The 18,264-nt window shown below is 51.6% G+C and overlaps 7 protein-coding genes across 7 annotated transcripts; 3 read left to right on the top strand and 4 right to left on the bottom strand.

Annotated features, from left to right (window-relative positions):
- Positions 1–485: 485 nt before the first annotated feature.
- On the top strand, positions 486–2,773 carry N7498_006140 (Zn(II)2Cys6 transcription factor; the record flags this gene model as incomplete). Its single annotated transcript, XM_058453202.1, has 4 exons — positions 486–1,199; positions 1,264–1,415; positions 1,474–2,058; positions 2,110–2,773. The coding sequence occupies 4 exons, from the start codon at positions 486–488 to the stop codon at positions 2,771–2,773; spliced, it is 2,115 nt and encodes a 704-aa protein (XP_058307393.1).
- A 499-nt stretch (positions 2,774–3,272) lies between these two features.
- Positions 3,273–5,801, top strand: N7498_006139 (uncharacterized protein; the record flags this gene model as incomplete). Its single annotated transcript, XM_058453201.1, has 2 exons — positions 3,273–3,794; positions 3,894–5,801. The coding sequence occupies 2 exons, from the start codon at positions 3,273–3,275 to the stop codon at positions 5,799–5,801; spliced, it is 2,430 nt and encodes an 809-aa protein (XP_058307392.1).
- Positions 5,802–6,489: 688 nt separating this feature from the next.
- N7498_006138 (uncharacterized protein) lies at positions 6,490–9,138 on the bottom strand (the record flags this gene model as incomplete). Its single annotated transcript, XM_058453200.1, has 1 exon — positions 6,490–9,138. The coding sequence occupies one exon, from the start codon at positions 9,136–9,138 to the stop codon at positions 6,490–6,492; it is 2,649 nt and encodes an 882-aa protein (XP_058307391.1).
- A 668-nt stretch (positions 9,139–9,806) lies between these two features.
- N7498_006137 (TDT family transporter) lies at positions 9,807–11,251 on the bottom strand (the record flags this gene model as incomplete). The annotated part of the gene is made up of 5 exons (XM_058453199.1): positions 9,807–9,953; positions 10,001–10,286; positions 10,343–10,639; positions 10,688–11,056; positions 11,103–11,251. The coding sequence occupies 5 exons, from the start codon at positions 11,249–11,251 to the stop codon at positions 9,807–9,809; spliced, it is 1,248 nt and encodes a 415-aa protein (XP_058307390.1).
- A 747-nt stretch (positions 11,252–11,998) lies between these two features.
- N7498_006136 (uncharacterized protein) lies at positions 11,999–12,372 on the bottom strand (the record flags this gene model as incomplete). Its single annotated transcript, XM_058453198.1, has 2 exons — positions 11,999–12,300; positions 12,357–12,372. 2 exons carry the CDS (start codon positions 12,370–12,372, stop codon positions 11,999–12,001), a joined length of 318 nt encoding a protein of 105 aa, XP_058307389.1.
- A 2,165-nt stretch (positions 12,373–14,537) lies between these two features.
- N7498_006135 (uncharacterized protein) lies at positions 14,538–15,856 on the top strand (the record flags this gene model as incomplete). The annotated part of the gene is made up of 3 exons (XM_058453197.1): positions 14,538–14,689; positions 14,743–14,759; positions 14,814–15,856. The coding sequence occupies 3 exons, from the start codon at positions 14,538–14,540 to the stop codon at positions 15,854–15,856; spliced, it is 1,212 nt and encodes a 403-aa protein (XP_058307388.1).
- A 422-nt stretch (positions 15,857–16,278) lies between these two features.
- Positions 16,279–17,790, bottom strand: N7498_006134 (putative sugar transporter; the record flags this gene model as incomplete). The annotated part of the gene is made up of 1 exon (XM_058453196.1): positions 16,279–17,790. The coding sequence occupies one exon, from the start codon at positions 17,788–17,790 to the stop codon at positions 16,279–16,281; it is 1,512 nt and encodes a 503-aa protein (XP_058307387.1).
- Between the last annotated feature and the right edge of the window lie 474 nt (positions 17,791–18,264).

The following is an 18,264-nucleotide window of genomic DNA, read 5'->3' as shown; positions in this document are numbered from 1 at the left end:
TATGAAGACGGCAGATATTGTGTAGGTGCCATATATTGACCTTGCTCTACCTTGCACCGGCACGATATGTCACAATCATTCCTACTTCAGCTTTCCTGCTTTCCAGCGATTTCACTTTTGTTTCCCACACCCTTTACATCGTCTGCCTGGGTATGTTTTACATGTACCATGAGTTGACAACAACCTTGGAATAATGCGCTCCACACCCTCGCCGCCGCCATCTGGAGGCGTCCGTGATATCACAGTCTGTCGACGCCGCTGAATCGGTTAACATTGCCGCCGTCGTCATTGCAAACATATAGCCACCATAGCAATATATACCCGCATCTGAAACTGAAACTGAGACGAGAACACTTTAGCTGCATACACCTCAGTACAAATTAAACGGAACCTTGGAAAGAAAGTTGGAAAGGAACCAAGTACTTGGACCCAGGACAGTCACCGAACAACGCACCCTCACTCACCCCTCCTACTCCTCAACCTCAATGGACAGCTCGCACTCTTATTCACACTCCAAGTCAGGTTCTTCCTCAACCTCGTCCTCAAACACTTTCCACAAACGCGTCTCTACAGCCTGCCTGGCATGCAAAAAATCAAAACGCAAGTGCTCCGGCACCCCGCCTTGCACAAACTGCACTACCTTCCACAGAACCTGCATCTTCGACGAATCCCTGGACCAACGCCGCCGTGTCGCCGCAAAGCGCACAGCAGATGAACTCTCCTACCACCGTGACCTGCTCAACGACCTCTTTCAACTCGTCCGCTCAGCCGACGAACCCAAATCCCAGGTCCTACTCGACCTCATTCGACGAAATGCACCACCTCACGAGCTTCGCTCGTATATCGATACAACGCTCGCAGATCTCGGAAAACACAATGACCCGGAAACAGTCGCGAAACTCGAAGACGTGAAAAGTATTATTAACGTCCAAGACCCCGCTCCGGCGTTCAGGAGTAAGGTTATGGATATTCATTACCTTTGTGATGAGGCTACTATTAAGGTGCCCGCACATCCGTGGACGACCGTGACTAGTGATGCGGGTCTGGTGAGCCATCTTGTTTCGCTTTATTTTACGTGGGATTATCCCGTCCATGCGTTTCTCGACGAGGGGGCTTTTCTCAGGCATATGGTGGCCGGTGATCCGAGTTCGAGGTTTTGCAGTCCGTTTTTGGTGAATGCGTTGTTGAGTAATGCTTGTGTGAGTATCTCAACTTTTTGTTTCTTATACTTGGTGGATGAAGGGTGCTGATGGCTTTGTTCAGTATTTTTCGGAGTTCTCGGAGGCATATGTCGTTCCCGGGGATATTTCGTCGAAGGGGTGTGCTTTTCTTGCCGAGGCGGAGAGATTGAAGGGGGAGTTGCATGCGCAGCCGACTTTGGCTTCGTTGCAGGGGACGCTTTTCATGTATGAACGGTGCGTTTCCAGATTAGGTGGTTTATGGTTCTGTGTTTGGCAATGGCTGAGTTGATAGATATGCCATGTCCCGAAATGACGATCTCGGCTATGCCACGCTTCATGAGGCAATTCGCATGGGCGAAGCACTGGGGCTGATCGGTAATAAAGGTCCGCGCATTGCCCCGGAGCACCTGTCGGAGGATATGGACTCTTCGTGCCGGCGGACGGCTTGGGGGTTGTTTCACATCGATACGTGGGTTCTACCGTACATGCCTTTCGAAGGTCGGCCTTCGTTCGTGACTGACTGGAATAGGATGGTCCATACTGGCTTCCTGAGACCCTGTCTCATCTCCCACGTCAACATGCCTCTTCCCGAGCGCAACCGGCTGGAAGACCAGTGTGTCTGGAGACCCTATCCCACGCACCGGGAAACACGCCCGTCGTATTTGAGTCTGTACTTTGATGAGGCGTGCAAGCTATCCACGATTGCGCGCGATATATCGCGCAGTATGTTTGCAGATGGACGACTCAGTATCGATGAGTTCGAAGTGCATCGGCAGAGTCGGGAGGTGCTTTATGAGCGCTTGAATCGATGGCATGATCTTTTGCCCGAGGCATTTGAGGATAGATTTAAGCCGCCGCCGCATGTTATTTTGTTGAAGTGAGTTGAAGCGGTCACAGGATGAAATTATGAGATATGCTAATGTTATAGAATGCGACATTATGCTCTCACCATCAACTTGTTCAGCTGTATTTCTGACCAAGAATCGACCACGGAAGCCCCCAAAACACCCGAAAGCCCTCCTCAACAAACTTCCGAGTCCAAATACAACGCATGGGAAGTCACTCAGGTTGCCGCCCACGGCATCGCGTCACTTACACGACTACTTCGGCGTGAATACGGCGTCAGTCGCGCGCACCATTTCGCAATGTACGCGATCAACCTCGCGCTGTTCACCATGCTGGAACAGGAATCCTTCGACGTCCTCGATCCGGACTTCCTCTCGCTCGCAAGTGCATTCTCCGTCGTGGCCAGCCGGTCGGCGCTGGGTCGCAACCTCTTTCACATCTTCCGACAGTCTGTACGAGCCAAGGCTCAAGGAGACCGGATCCGCGACTCGGACTCTATCACCGATGATCTCAAGGATCTATTCGACGAGGAGTCCTCGAACGAAGGTCATAATCGATTTGACGAGTATGCGGATGGTCTTGAAAAGCTCAATCAGGACAAAAAGTACCACGGCATTGGGGAAGACGGGCAGAGTCTCCAGGATTATCCCGGCCTTGGCCTTTCGGACATGCTCGATCGCTACGAAAGTCTGAGTCTTGGCAAAGACAACGTGCTCGCTGAGCGACACCACCCACCTGGCTGCTGAATGCCTTGCGACATCCCTTTGTCAAGGGAGTGGACCATCGCATATTCAACAAAACGTGAAAAAGCGACGATCCCACCCCTATGGAACCCGAATCCACAGCAGATCTGCCAGTAACAGTTCAGCGATGTTACTAATCTAGCATTTGATAATTTGCCTCAATGTTGCCTCATGTGGTTGAGGTCCACGGGTCTGACGTCAAACGGTGTCTGCTCAGGGCCGCACGACCCACAACCCGAGCGCAGCTGGCAAGTGGCATTCCACCTTGCCTTCTCCGCACTCTATTTCCTTTGGATCTTTGCCCAGTAGAAAAAGCAGAGTGTGCCCGGTGTCCGGTTCTAAGCAAAATTTGAACCGGTCGCTATGAGCTCATTGGACTACCGTGTCTCCAGGTCCAGAGGCTTGATTTTGATGCCCCCCGTGGAAGCTGATACCACACCCGTTTGAACTTCCAACTCCATCTCAACTCGAATGATCCTGCGATACGTTTCACATTGGCTTCATGAATACCTCCAATACGTTGGGGACCGAAACCCCCGAAACGAGCAATTCGGCTCGTTCCAACTCTGGCCCGGTATGGCTGTCGTCTATGAGCTCATTGTCGCCGCCTCCGCAGGAAAATGCGTACGGCCAAAGCCCGTTATTCACCCCGATTGTCCCTCAACGGCCGTGGGAAAATCCTTCGGCATCGCCTCGATCTAATGCAGCTCCGCCCGATCCGTCGGTTTCCAAAGTCGCTATCCCTCGCCTCCCTGCTCCGGCTACTACCCGTGGACGACGTCGCTCGGCGCGGGCGTGCGAGGCTTGTCGAACTCGTAAAACAAAATGCGACGGGGTCCGACCGATATGTGGTCAGTGTGCTTACCACAATAATCGCTGCACCTACGAAGATGTGAAGCGAGTGCGCGACCAGAAGATGCTCGATATCTTAGCCCGAAGAGTCGATCGGTATGAAACACTACTGCGCAGTTTGGAGGGAGAAAGCGAGCTTCCCACATCGCGAAGGATTCGGAAGGCGCTGAAGGTATGTTGATCGAATTGATGCGAGCTGGAGATCGCTCTATGCTCGTCATCTTCTGCATCGACAGTGGCAGCCTTTTAACGATGCTTCCTATTTATTTAGCACAAGGATGGTAAATCCTCACAAATCAACGTTGAAGACTCCGACTCCGACTCCTCTATCGGATCCCTCGAGGCTGTGGATCTTGTCGACGAAGATGTCAACCGGAACGAAAACACTCGCGCAGCGGGCTATTTCGGCAAGAACTCCGAGGTCGCGTGGATGCAGCGCCTAGAGGATAGCGTGGAGAAAGACCATCGATTACAATATACCGCCGCGTCGCAGTCCGAGAGTACCAATGAAACGCTATCACGTCTGCAAGATCCCGTGGCCTGCGATATCCCCATGGCCATGATGAACTACCATCTCGATGACCTAGACATCCCCATTGCAGACGATGTCGATCCTTTCGCTGTGCCGCCGCGCGAGCTCGCTGATGAATATTTCAATACGTATATGGCTTTCGTTCACCCGCATTTCACCGCAATTAGGAAACCGGCTTTTACTTCCCAATACCGGCAGTTCTTTGACATGTCGGCTAACCCGCCGAGGAAGTGGTTGGGGATTCTCAATATGATTTTCGCTATCGGGTGTCGATACTCGAGAATCATGGGTTCAACCAAGGTCTCCCATGAGAACGATCTGGTTTTCCTCTCTCGAGCCTGGCATCTGAGTATGCAAAGCAATGTTCTTCTCGAACATACCGATCTCCAGCAGGTCCAGCTCGAGTTTCTGATTGCGCTCTACCTACTCTGTCTAGGACAGGTCAACAGAGCATCCAAATTCTCAGGCATGGCCCTACACTCTGCCCTATCCCTCGGCATAAACCTCCGCCTCACAGACGACCGCACCCACAACGCATCCAAAGAAGCCCGTTGCCGCCTCTGGTGGTCCATCTACTCTCTCGAACACCTCCTCACCTCAATGCACGGGCGAGCCTCAGGCGTCGGCGAAAGCCTCTGCTCCGTCCCTGCCCCGATCCCAATTGAAGAAGAACACTTTGAACAACCCGACGTGCAACGCCTCTTCCAAGACCACCACACTCGCGAATCCCAACTCCGCGCAACAATCTTCGAAACTCCAACCCCCCAAAACACCTCCACCTGGATATCCCAGTGCGATCCCAGCCCATCCCTCTTCTTCTACTACCTCGTCGACCTAGCCATCATCTCCCAAGCCGTCCTCAACAAAGTTTACAGCATCGAAGGCATCCGTGAGGGAGCTTCCCAAACGGAATACCGCCTTCAGAAATACTCCCAGCTCATGGACCGCTGGCTCGCTAAACTCCCGTCCCATTACCAATTCACTATCCCCTCCTCCGGCCCTTGGCACCTCAACCATCGTAAACTGGACGATACCTCCACACCTTACATCTACGAATGCGTCTGTCTAGCAATGACCTACTTCTCTGCACGAATCATCCTCTGCCGTCCCTGTCTCCCCCATACCCATACCGCCCAACCGCACGAAACCCGCAACAAACTCCGCGCCGACCTAGCTGCGCAATGCCTCCAAGCCGCTTGCGCACTTATCTCAATCTTGCCTGACGATCCAGACATGGTCTGGCTTGCGCGCTTCACGCCCTGGTGGAATGTTCTCCATTTCCTGATGCAGGCGACTACTGCCCTCCTGCTTGGATTGTCGCACGCTTCGTTCTCGGCGAATAAATCGACTACGGAATCTCCCATGGCTCTTCCGTTGTCCGCAGATGACCTCGAGGCTGCTGTCGCTGAGACTCGGAAGGTGTTTTTCTGGATTCATGCTATGGCGTCTGTGGATCCGGCTGCTCGGAGGGCTTTCTTCTTGATTGAGGGGGTTATCAGGCGCATTGCGCCTTCGTTAAGTGTGGATTTGAAGGAGTGGCCGTCTTCGAGTTCGTTCCCGCCGTCTGGAGCTGGGGAGATGGAGGAGAGTTTGGAGGGGTTCGATGAGTCGGTGGATTTTGAGAGGGCGGGGTCTTTTGTTGAGTAGGACTGGACTCTAGGGTTGGAATAGTATGTGGAATGGTGATGGTTATGTGTTATGTGTTATGTGTTATGTTCAATGTGCAATGTGCAATGTATTGTATGTGATGCCTGATGCCTGATGTCTGATGTCTGATTTTTATGATGAGATGAATTTGTCTATAGTGGATCGTACCCAGTTGGATTGATGAAAAAAAAGCATTGCTTCTTTTCGGTATTTATATCAGTCCAAGAGAATACTTGCATACCTTCAACAGGCGTGACAAGTCTGACCAGCCGGTGTAGCAAGGCATCTCTTTGTCAAAGTAACTCGAGGCGCCAAGGTCCTATATGTACCTATGTCAGCTGGTAGTTAGGATACGTATGTACTAATCGGTACAGAAGGTTCAAATATTCGAATCACAGCAATATATAACGATGTACACGCCCATGGGCAAATTTAAGTCTTGAGACATAAATTAGAATATGTACTACAGTATTAATATATATAACCTTCTCATCACAGGCTAAGCAAATCCACGGAAACAAATGCCCATGCCAACACAAACGCCAAAATACAACGTAGCAAAAACCAAATTCATATCTGATATACCATCAAACAAGTAGCAGGCGCGGGGAATCAATGCGAGACAGGACTTCGATTGGAAAGAACGCCGAAATACTTGGGAACAGGATATGGTGTTGAGATTGGGGCCTCAGGTTGGCTGGGGTTGGAGCTGAATCTGGAAGGTGTGTTGGTGTTGGTGCTGTGGTGCTGGGGCTGGTGGTGCGCGGCCCTGCTGTGCCGGGGTTCGTTGGCCGGCTTGGAGTTGGGCTTGGGGTAGGACCTGGGGCTGAGGTTGGGGGTGGCCGTGAACGGACTGCGGGTGTTGCATTTGTTGCATTGGTGGCATTTGCATGTAGGGATGAGGGCGTGGTGGATGAGGTGGGAGCTGTTGGTGCATCGGCATGTGCGGCATTGACATGGGCTGGTTTGGCTGCGGGGGTAGCTGGCCTGGTGGCCGGTGGCCCTGCTGTGCCAGGTGTTGGCCAGGCTGAGGGGACATATGCTGCCCTGGCTGCGTTGTCATGTGCTGGGCATGCGGAGGCATGTGGTGTCCCTGCGGTTGCTGCATCGGTTGACCGGGCTGCTGCATCGGTTGGCCCTGTGGACGAGCTTGGCTTTGCGATAAATGCTGGCTCTGTGGTGGCAGATGCTGTCCCTGAGGATACGGCGGGGTTGGGCAAGGCCGCTTGCGTGGGTCGTTATCAGTCGGTGCTGCGCGCTTCTGAGCTGTGTTCGTGTCCACATGCTCACCCGGAGGTTTGTTCTCCACCTGTGCTTGATCACCACTTGCAGCAGCTGCAGCAGCCGCAGCGGCGGCGGCGGCGGCGGCAGCAACGTCCGCCTTGCGAGGCCTACCGCGCGGTCGACCGGTGCCGGTCGGTTTCTTGGCTGTTGATGGCTTCTTCGGCTTTGGCGGTGGCAAAGGTTGGCCAGTTGCAGCGGCCCACGCGATCTGGTCCGCCTTGCGGGGACGACCACGCTTCCGCTTCATGGGCAGCGGAGTACCGTCTGGACCGATGATGGGAGTTTGGATGCTTACAGAGCCTGGAGCGGTCGGCGTCATTTTTGACGTGAAGGATGCTTGTCCTGGTTGAGAAGAGGGAATGGGTTGGCCATTTGCCGCCGCCTGCGCAGCTGCGGCAGCCGCCCTGGCCGCGACTTCCTCTTTCCGTGGCCGTCCACGTTTCCGCTTTGGGGCCGGTGTTGCCGGCTGTTCACCGCCAGCCATCAAAGCAGCGGGTGCCTGTGTCTGCCCACTTGGTTGGACAGGTGTGTTGAGTGGTGCGGCAGGAGGAACGCCCTGCATTGAAGGTTGTCCCATTGGAGGTTGTCCCATTGGAGGTTGTACTTGAGCAGGTTGGGGAGTTGCTTGGGGCTGAGCAGGCCCCGGCGGTCGACCCTTGGGCTTGGACTTCTTTTTCGGAGCAGGGCTTTGCTCTTCGCTTTTAGCGGCATTACCAGCAGATGTCTGAGGTGCTGCCACATGGGGCCTTTGTGGCTCGGCCGAAGGCTGTGACGGTGGCTGATAGTGCTGGAACTGCGCGTGTGACTGAGAAAACTGAGGATGCTGAGGATGCTGAGAAGGCTGAGTGAACTGAGGCAATTGTGGGGTATATTGGCCCTGTTGCTGGGGCTGAGGATGATATTGGTGGAACTGGGTTTGGGCGTGTTGCGGGAAAGGAGAATGTTGCTGCTGATAAGGATTATGTGCTTGAGCTGCTTGTAGCTTTTGCATCCTCTGCTGTTCCAGCTGTTGCTCGAGCTGTTCGCGGCGCTGTTGTTCCATTCGTTGTTGATGTTGCCTTTGCTGCTCCAAACGTTGCTGCTCTAAACGTTGCTGCTCTAGGCGTTGCTGCTCCAGGCGTTGTTGCTCCATGCGCTCTTGCTCAAGACGTTGCTGTTCAAGTCGCTTCTGCTGCTCAGCTTTTTGTTGTTCCTCCATCCGCTTCTGTTGCTCCAATTTCTGCTGCTCAGCCTGTTTTTGCTGCTCTATACGTTGCTGCTCAAGACGCTGTTGTTCCAAACGCTGTTGCTGTTGCTGCTGCTGTTGCTGCTGTTGCTGTTGGAGTTTCTGCTGCTCCAATCGCTGCTGATGAATACGCTCCTGTTGTTGTTGGAACTGCTGATGTTGCCTTTGTTGCAACTGCTGCTGTGTCTGTTGAGGAGACTGCGGTTGCGACTGAGGCTGCCGCTGCTGGTAAATAGCATTCATAGATGGACTGGCCATGGAAGGACTAGCAGAGGGATGGTTCTCTCGCTGATGCACCCCCACGCGGGGAAGCCCGTTAAACGACTGCTGTGGCGATGGCATATTCATGCCATGCTGATGAGACATGCCCGTTGGTGGGCTCATTCCAGGTTGCCTCTGTAAATGAGCCATAGGATTAAAGCCTCGCTGTAAATTCTGCATAGCCATAGGATCATGATTCCTAGCCATCAAGTCCGGGGAGCCTTGTGGAGCAAAATGAGCAGGAAACTGCGCGAATCTAGTTGGCGTCGGATACCCTGGTAAGGGACCCGAGGTCGGCGCCATCTTGTGCAAGTCAGGCGACTGCGAGGTAAACTGTTGCTGCGGTTGCGCTCTGAACAGCGGCTTATTCCCTGGAAATGGACTGCCATGTTGCGGCAGATTCGGCGCCGCGGCCAGCGACGGCGACGGAATATGCTGGCGCGCACCACTCAAAGGATGTTGCGCTTGAGATGGTTGATGTTGTTGATGTTGTTGTTGTTGCTGCTGCTGCTGCTGCTGAGATTGCTGCTGTTGGGGGTGAAATGGTTGGCCCCCGTATGGGATCATTTTTAATGATGTGATGTAGCTTTTGCCGTAAGCGGCAGCAGATTAAAAAGACACCTTTCCTTCACGGGCGGCGCATGCACGACCGCTAGATAAGACCGATGGAAATGAAAAAGAACAAGAAATACGATCCAATCTAGAGATCCAAACTCCACCGGTCGCGTGGCGAACGATATCACGTCCGAAGTCCACACCCGCCAGCTGGAGCGCGCCGCGTGTTTTGTTTGTTCCGAGTCACCCAGGCAGTAAGGCAACAAGGCAATAAGGCAACAGGTGGAATCCGAAAGAGGCTTAGCGGCGGAGGCCGAGTACTGCCGGTCCCGAGGTCAGCGCAGGAGAAAAATCTCCAGGCGCACACGGAAGGGGGGTTCAGGGGGAGGACAGGCTGGAGCGACCTGGCGATACGCTCTGGCAGAGTCCAACGTCCCGAACGAAAAGCCTCCGGGGGATGGAAGGGCACAGAGGCGGTCGATCAGGGACGAAAGTGGATGTCGCTGGGCTGGATCTCTCGATGGGAGGAAAATAATAAAATAAAAAATAAAAAAATAAAAAATAAAATAAATTCGCGTTCTCCACATCACGTGAATCCGGGGTTTGCCACTACATTTGCCAACTTGGTCGAATTTATCGTCATCATTGCTCTATACTATTGGTTTGTCCTCTGTAAGAAATCAAGCTGTCTTGCCAACGTCCTTGTCATATTCTGGCACAGGAAGATCCCCTAAACAGGGCGCATGGAACAGCTTGCCCGACACCGCTCCTTTCAAAGTGCCAACGATGACAATCATCCAAAGCACAACCACGAATACAGAGAGTATCTGTAAAGTTAGCAAGTTAGTTAGACATACGAGCAGAATTTACTTACTGTTCCAAGAACATTGAAAAAACCCGAAGGCAGCTCCGCTCCCATCTGAACGGTACTCGCCGCGAACACTCCTAGTGGAAAAGTAAATCCCCACCAACCAATATTGAACGGAAAGGTCTTGCTGTAAACAATCGAGGCCGATGCAAAGAATAGCCAGACCAGCCCAAATGCCCACAGGATGAGCGCGACCAGAAAGCCCACTGTATAGAATGTTTCGCCAGAGGACTGCACCAGGGTGTGGGTTTTTGGGAAGATATCCCGGGCGCATTGGCCCAGCTTCATGGCCCTGTACAACTTAGTGAATGTGAAAAAAAAAGAAATGTTCCCTACGGATAGACGTACCCGAATCCGCCCTGTCCTAAAGGACCCAGTGGCAGAAACACACTGACTATCACGGCCTTTGGGGGTAACTTGTGAAGCGTCAGGCGCAGGAGATAAATCACCATGACCATCATAGCCAGAGGCAATCCGATACCCCAAAGCACATAACTAGTAATGACGGTCCACAATGCATATTGCTCGTTGGGAAGCACCCCGGCAACTATAGCGCCCGTCGAGGCGGCCACGATGCAGCTAACGATAGGAAGAAGCCAGACCGCCGTCATCGAGGATAGCGGTCTCTCACCCCCGTGAGCCATCCTAACCAACCATTAAATCGATCCTCTATCATCAGGAAGGGACACTCACAATAAAAACGGCAAAGACAGCGCAGTCATAACCGAAACAACAGCATCGAAAATCCACAGTCCCCAAGCAAAATACCTCGTCCATTCGCCCCACACCGGTACACACACCAGGCAGGTCATGTTAATGATAGTGGCCAAGCCCATGGGAAACGTGCCGATGAACATGGACTGCACCGAGTGCTTGATCATCACCGTGAAGATCTCGGGGTACAGCGTGTACCGCAGGATGCTGATTATGCAGCCCAGGCTGAAGAGGACAACATTGAGTGCGAAGACTATGACTGAGAGCCAGTACAGCCAGATCCCGTTGTATGGGAGGTTGTGGAGTAGGATTGAGACGATGCCCGTGCCCATCGTCACGGAGAACCATCTGCCTTCGGTTAGAGGGTGTTTGGGAGCTGGGGAGGGGTACGGACGATGGGGTGAAGTTGCGCACTACTCTTCTCCAGCCTCGGTCGTGTTTCGAGGGTGTTTGGGTATTAGTCTGTCCATTTAGGGTCTGAGCTTCGGATGGTGGTTGTGCTGGATTTGATGCGTCGGGCTGGCGCGCACTGTTTGTTGCCATCTCGATCGAGCTTCTCTTTCGGGCAAACCAAGGGTAGACGAGTTAGTTACAGTCGCAATCTGGAGATTATTCTGATCCAGGTCATTGAACCAAGATTGCGTCAATAAATATTCACTGGGAGAAGCGCAGGTATGACTCGACGATTTTCGGCCGAGATCACCGCTTCTATCCGCACGGGATTCGGTTGGCAAATTCAACCCCCTTTCGGGACGCGCCTCAAACGCGCCTCAAACTCCACATTCCAGTGAAAAGATTCGCCTCGAGTCCCATATGAGGTCTGCTATTGGTTGAGTCAGTGTGTCATTTGTCGATTAGAGAATTGGACGTGCTCGGTTTCCGGTTACCGAGCTGGATGATCGTGGCCAAGGACAAACAGCTTCAATGTTACTTATTTGGCAAATTTGAATGTGGTGAACACGAACCGTGGAAATTGGCTCAAATAACATTGTACCTAGCGGTGATCAACTTTTTAGAGCCTCAAAATATAACCACTGCAGGGTAATTCCCCCTTACTTCTGTAGAGCCTTACATAGTAGCGCGATCGGATGGACTTCCTTGCTGAAGCCACAAAGTGACATCTGACGTAGATCCTTCCTAAAACCCCGGATCGTTTGAATACTAAGATAGCATACTATAGCCCCAGAATAACAGCATGCATCATCAAATATCAGCCCATCAGAGCACAATTTCATTCAATTAAACTATTATACGAACAGACCTGAATTCATAATGTTGGGCACTAACCCCTTACAAACCAAGCGGGTTCTCTGCAGTCTGCTCCTTTCCACCGATGCTTTGTGTACCTTTCTCTTTCTGTTCATCACCCGACGCGGTCTTACCCGCCCCCTCAGTGGCGCCCGAAACGGTCTGGCCGGCACCCTTGGTCGTGTTTCCCAATCCCTCGGTGGCCCCCGACACGGTGCTGCCGACTCCGGATGCCGCACCGCCGACCGTGTTGCCCAGTCCTCCGACCGTGTCACCCACGGTGTTGGTTACGCCGCCGACTGTCTTGCCTAGGGTGTCGCCCACGCCGCCGAGGAGACCGCCGCCTAACGTGAGTTGGTTAAGAGGTTGTCGCGAGGTGGAGTGGGTTAGGGGAACGTACTGTTTTCCTGAGACATGTTGTGTTTAGGTGGATGTGTTTGGTCAAGGTTGACTTTGGTAGTTCAATACAGAAGATAGGGATGAAGATGGAGATGAGATTGAAGTTGGACTCAGCAAAACAGCAAGAGGATCGCCTGTTAAATACCCATCCCAGCCCTGTATTATGAAACCGGTTCCAGAGCATGATCTAATGAGTTGCAACCCAGTCCATCTAGAAGCCACACTGTCATATGGAGTTGTACGCACATACCATTCCAGCATCGTCGAATCAAATCCACACGGCGACCTGTCATACCCTGTCACTAGCCACGATCGGACCCCACCTGACGTAGCCGCACCCAGATATCCACAACCGTTGATTTCATCGTTGTGGCACGGTGTATCTATTGGTGGATATTCTCCGTTGATCTCTGGCAGAGGAGGCGCTGTGGCGAGGTGTGGCGAGTGTTGTTTACAGTATCGCGGAACTCGCTTGGACTAACGGCGGGTGTATGACGACGGAAATATGTCCTATTGGCGCCCACGGATGTTGTGAATCGTCGCGATTTGGAAGGAAATGACATCATTGGACGCTACATGTACCGGTATTGTCGGGGTGGAGAGTGGATCGTGACGGGGTTGTGGAAGTGTTTTATATTAACTGGGGTGGGGCCAGACATGCTCTGGGTTTGTGATTTGATGGACCGATCACGGCAGTGCAGGCATTTATTGGGTGGGATATCGGGAATGGTAGGTGGTAAATTGGTCTCTTTTACGCAAAAACCAAAAGCAGCTTCACCGTTAGTTTTAAGACGAAACCTAGCTGACTCGTCCATATAAAATTCCTTTTTGCATTAGACCAGAAAATCACGGAATCATAAATACAGAATCCTAACAGGCACATCGCGGTCGCTAGGAATACTTATTCCAGATCGAAATAAAACTAATCGATTGCTGATCTTGTCTGCCCGTAACCCTAGAAACAGCGACAATGCATTCACAGAAAGTGGAGCGGCGAGAAGTATAATAGCACGGTCAATTTCTCGAAACTCTTCCAGGACCTGCTGCTGTTTTAATTTATCACTGTTTTGATCGCCTAGAAGTCGCATCGGAATTGGCAGATATGATCTAACTATGCTTGTCGCATATTGTCCTCGAGTCCTCTAGAAGCTCTGCCAATCGCAACGCAGGCTCCTAATTTGATTTTTCGATATATCGGCATACGGTGGTGGCAGAAATGAATAGTGAAACTGACATTATGACTAAGAACGTGATGGAATGAGGGGCTAAGTGAGGGGCCTCTCAGTTTCGTTATGAGGTGACCTAACTCGGGGAATTCCTCTTCTCTTGGGCTAATTTCAAAACACTATCTACCTAAGTATCCACTCGCATCGACCTGGCAGCCTTCTTGACAGCTGCTATAACGACCTAAAAACTCGAAGCCAATATATAGCTACACTAAAACAAACTGCCATGTCTGGTCTCGAGGCTTTAGGTGTCGCAGCCAGTCTAATCCAGGTCGCGGATCTTGGTACCAAATTATCTGTCCAACTTTTTATTTTTACCGACAAGCCAAGAATGCCAACCAGTCAATACAGAGCCTCTCAAGCGACGTCGCTCTTACAAGCGCTATTCTGCGCGAGCTTGGAGAAACCTTGAAAACGGAAGAATCACGGAAACTTTGCTCAGAGGAGGCCTTTAAGACCCTCAAACAAGTCTTGAACCAGTGCCAGGATGTCCTTGGACGGATCCAGAGAGTGATCAAGGATACAGATCAGGCTCCAAAGACCCGTCTACAAAACATCACTGAGAAATTTCGACTTGTGTTGCTCGAGCCGAGTTTAGAACCGTTGAAACTTAATCTAGAAAGGTTGAAGTCGACCATGCTTCTCTTACTCAACGTTATTATGTATGCAGGCCTCATTCGAAGGCAGGTCTACTTATCAGTTATTTTATGACTTCTTGCTAAGTATAGAGCAGCAACAATGTTCCGACCTTGGTCCAAGAGCAGCGCGATTTGATTGCAGTTCTTTGGAACTAGAAAACAAGTAATGACCAGGAGTCATGCCTGTCTGCGGAGACTCAACAATCTCCCAAAATGAGTTCTAGTTCCGCAGGCAATAAGAAGTACATCTGCCATGATGAATTTGAAAATATACAGGAATCTCCAGAGCTGAGAAGTTTTAATCGCCTAATTCAGAAAATGCGCCTGGAAATCGATTCTTGCAAGAACAACCTTGAGAAAAATCGGTATTCCCGAGTCAAGAATGGTATATTGAATATACATTCCGGTGAGATGGTCCGTTTCCATGTAGAGCACGGCCATTCGATCCGCGTTGATTACTCGCTCTTTGCGTAAGTATCCCAGTAAACTTCTAACCCGTGACGGAAAGTGCTGATCTTTGTAGTGAGCTTACGATTGATGGTAGGTTCTCACAACCCTTCGTCAAAAGTCATTTATCAACACTCCTAGGATTAGCCACTGGTGATGCCGCACAGGAACCTCTAGATTATGATTACGATACCTCCAGTGATGAAAGAGAGTCTGGACATGAAGAAATGGTTATGAACTCTAGAATTACTGACACCTGCGACTACTACAACAAGGAAAATACGGTCGGCTGGCATCAACCCCATTCAGAAGATGACCGAAGCCATATTTATCACCTGCGACGAAAACGCTCAGGCTCTCAAGCCGACCTGGAATTTAAAATGGGCAAATCCTCGCCTTCTCCAAACAGCAAAAGCCCAATTGTACCGAGCCCGAATGACCTAAAAGGTCAACGCGAGCGCGAGCAGAAAAGCGACACCATTACCATCTGGGACGAATGCGTCGGCGTGGCGAACAGTGAAGCGGATGACGAACCTCCTTTGCGTCGACAAAAGCCTCCAGTATCCAGGGCGGAAGTTTCCAACGCCGCTATGATAGCCTTTGAAAAGCGTGCACAGGACTTAGAGACCGCGTCACTTACGGCGACGATTGACAATAACAGTATTGTTAACTTCGGTACGGCGTTCGACAGATTGTCGATTAGCGAGCAGCCTAAGGCCAAGGGGAAGCGGAGTGATAGTCTCCTGAAACGCCCTTTCTTCCAACAGGCGTCTTCGAGGTTGAATCGTCAAGCGTCGGACCTTTCTATCTCTACCGTCCACACTTCGACTCAGCAGACCCCTCAAGAGCCTCCATACAAAGACAGCGGCTCATATCGCCATAGGCTGAGCTTTTCGTCTATATCGAATAAGCACGGACGTTCTTCGAGCCTGGAAAATGCTCTTATCTCCATATCTGGACAAATGGCAGCTATTGGAGGGAACCATTCAATTCCTGAAGTATCACCAGATACAGAAGCAAGACCCATGAGCGTTTCGGCGATCAACTGTGGGCGCAGTAGTAGCGAGGTCCCTTGGCCCGTCACGCCGAGATTGATGGATCCCAAGGCCACCGCCCACGGGGAGATGACATCGGAAGATTTGATATTACAGTGGACAACTTTGAAATGGGAAGAGATACAAGTGAAATAGAATAAAAGGCAGAAATGGGGGAAAGTCTCGGAAAAGGTCCACCACTTACGCTCTTTGTTCGTTTCTCAGACACACAATTTACATATTTGGTACCTTCCACAATATCCTTGTCTGGGGCGAACGTGTTGTAATTTTCACAGTGTGATCGTCAGTTTAATGCACTGTATTGGCTCGCAAAGTTGCGAGCATGGCATTAATGTATAATTCCACCAAGAGTTTGAGAGAAGAGGATGGAATGGCGAAGCTGGTATTGCATTCAGCTTGGATGGTTAAGTACTTGATGGCTGCATATCTGGAAAAATGCAGAGAAAGATGCATTCGAAGATTTCTATAAAATTATCTAAGGAAGTCGTCTCTCAATCCAATCTCGAAGTAGACGTATTCCTGGGGCAGGAATATGAATCCAAGAATTCATTCCTTGTTCACAGACTTGCTTTCCCTCTAGACTCATAAGGCAAGAGGACAACCAGAATACCTGCCACGATAAACAGTGCTCCACTAACATAGACTGGGATTGATGTTTGCAAATTGGCAAACATAGCAATGATGGGTGCCATGATTCCAAAAATGCGATTGGCAGATGCAGTCAGCGCATTACCGGTGCCGCGGTCCTTGGTGAGGAATATTTCGGGCGTGTAAGCGTACAGCACGGCATACATCAGGCTGCTCATAAAGTTGTAGGCGCAGTTCCATCCCAAGAGGGCATTTGATGTCGTCGCTCTCGTGGAAAGTAACAGGAAAACGCCAGTCAGTGCGGTGGAGCTGGAGAGAGCGCCCTTTCGTCCGAATCTGGGTAGTTCAACCAAAATGCCACCGACGAGGCAGCCTGGGATCCCCATCACGGCGATGATCAGCGAGTTGCGATAGGTGATGTACGTCGAGCCATCGCCGAATTCGGCACCGCGTGATTGCTGGATGTATGGGAGGAACGCGTTATAAAGCGGGAATCCGAGACCGATAAAGGCCCAGACTAGGATGATCAGAGTTGAGGAGTAGGCTCGCTTGGGCGTGTCGAATAGTGCGCGGACGTGTCCCATGCGCAGCTTCTCCAATCTCTGACGGACGATGCCGGTGGTAGTTAACCCCGCAGCGCCCTGGTCGATATCATCCAGTTCCTCCAGCGACAGCGACGAGGCTTTTCCGTTTCTGCGAGCAACTTCGTGCACAACCCGCACTGCCTGCTCGTTCTTACCCTTGCCCATCAGATACTTCGGCGACTCATAGATCGTGAAGAACACAAAGCGAATAACGAACATGCCCATAGCCAGACCACCCATCGCAATGAGGAAATACCTCCACCCCATATTCTCCTCCTTGACGCAACCCTTCTCCTGCGCGCAAGTCATATTCCCCAGCAAAGGCCACGCCACCAGATTGGCCAACAACTGCGCAAAAGCCCAATCCACCGACAAAACCGTCAACAGATACTGATGCGAGCCAGGCAGGAATTCAAGAAAAATAGCAGAATCCACAGGCAGATTTCCACCAACACCAATAGACCATAATGCCGCGAACGCACACGCAGCACCGAAATCGGGCGACCCTGCAGCGATCAGCCCAAACACTGCAGTAATCCCGACCGTCATGTTAAACGCCCAGCGTCGCCCGAAAACATCACATCCAAATCCCCAGAGCAACGCGCCAATCAGTAGTCCGATGTTCTGCGCCAACGTGAGTAGTGGGGGTCGCGAGACTCCGAACTCATAGGATACCGGCGGGAGGATTAAGGATGTCACGATCGGCCAGAGATTATCGCTCGCCCATCCGAATCCGATCACTACGAATAACTGCCACTGGTACCGGCCCATGCCGATTTCCTGGATTGCGCGGTTGAGGATTTCCGCCTTGGCCCGGTATCGAGCTTCGGGGCCATCGGCCGGGACTGGGACCGGTGCCTCGATTGCTCTTTGACCTGATGGTTTGGGGGCGGCCATGGTGAGATTTTTGGGAATGGAAGCAAGTAAGAGATGGGACGGTTTTGTTTCTATGTTCTACGTTACGACTCGTGGTGCCCGCAACCCCGGCTGGGACTTTGACCCTTGCGCGAGCAGTGTTGGAATCTGCATCAGCGGGCCGTGGTCGAATCAGCGCTCGTGGTGAGGGTCGGGGAACTCTCTCGTGGTAGCATTCCCGGCTTCGTGCTTGCGTCCATGGGATCCTTTAATGGCGTGATTGACGGTCGTCCTTTCGTCAGGATCTAGTAAGGGTTCCCCCACAATTAACAGGCTAATCCTGATTAGGTATATGGTCTGTTCTGGGAGGGATCTGCTTATAATGTGAAGGGATACTCATGTACATTGTGGAGTATTTAATCTTCCCCGAAGAGATAAACAAATGTATCTCCCCGCAGAGCTCACCTCATTCCACTTGACGTCATCCGGAAATACTGCTGATCAACAAACTATACA

This window comes from Penicillium cinerascens, assembly GCF_028974065.1.
Source record: "Penicillium cinerascens strain IBT 15544 chromosome Unknown contig_6_segment0_segment0, whole genome shotgun sequence".
In the NCBI taxonomy this organism is placed as follows: Eukaryota; Fungi; Ascomycota; class Eurotiomycetes; order Eurotiales; family Aspergillaceae; genus Penicillium; species Penicillium cinerascens.
The sequence above is the reverse complement of the archived record's forward strand: the minus strand, read 5'-3'. Positions and strand labels throughout refer to the sequence as shown.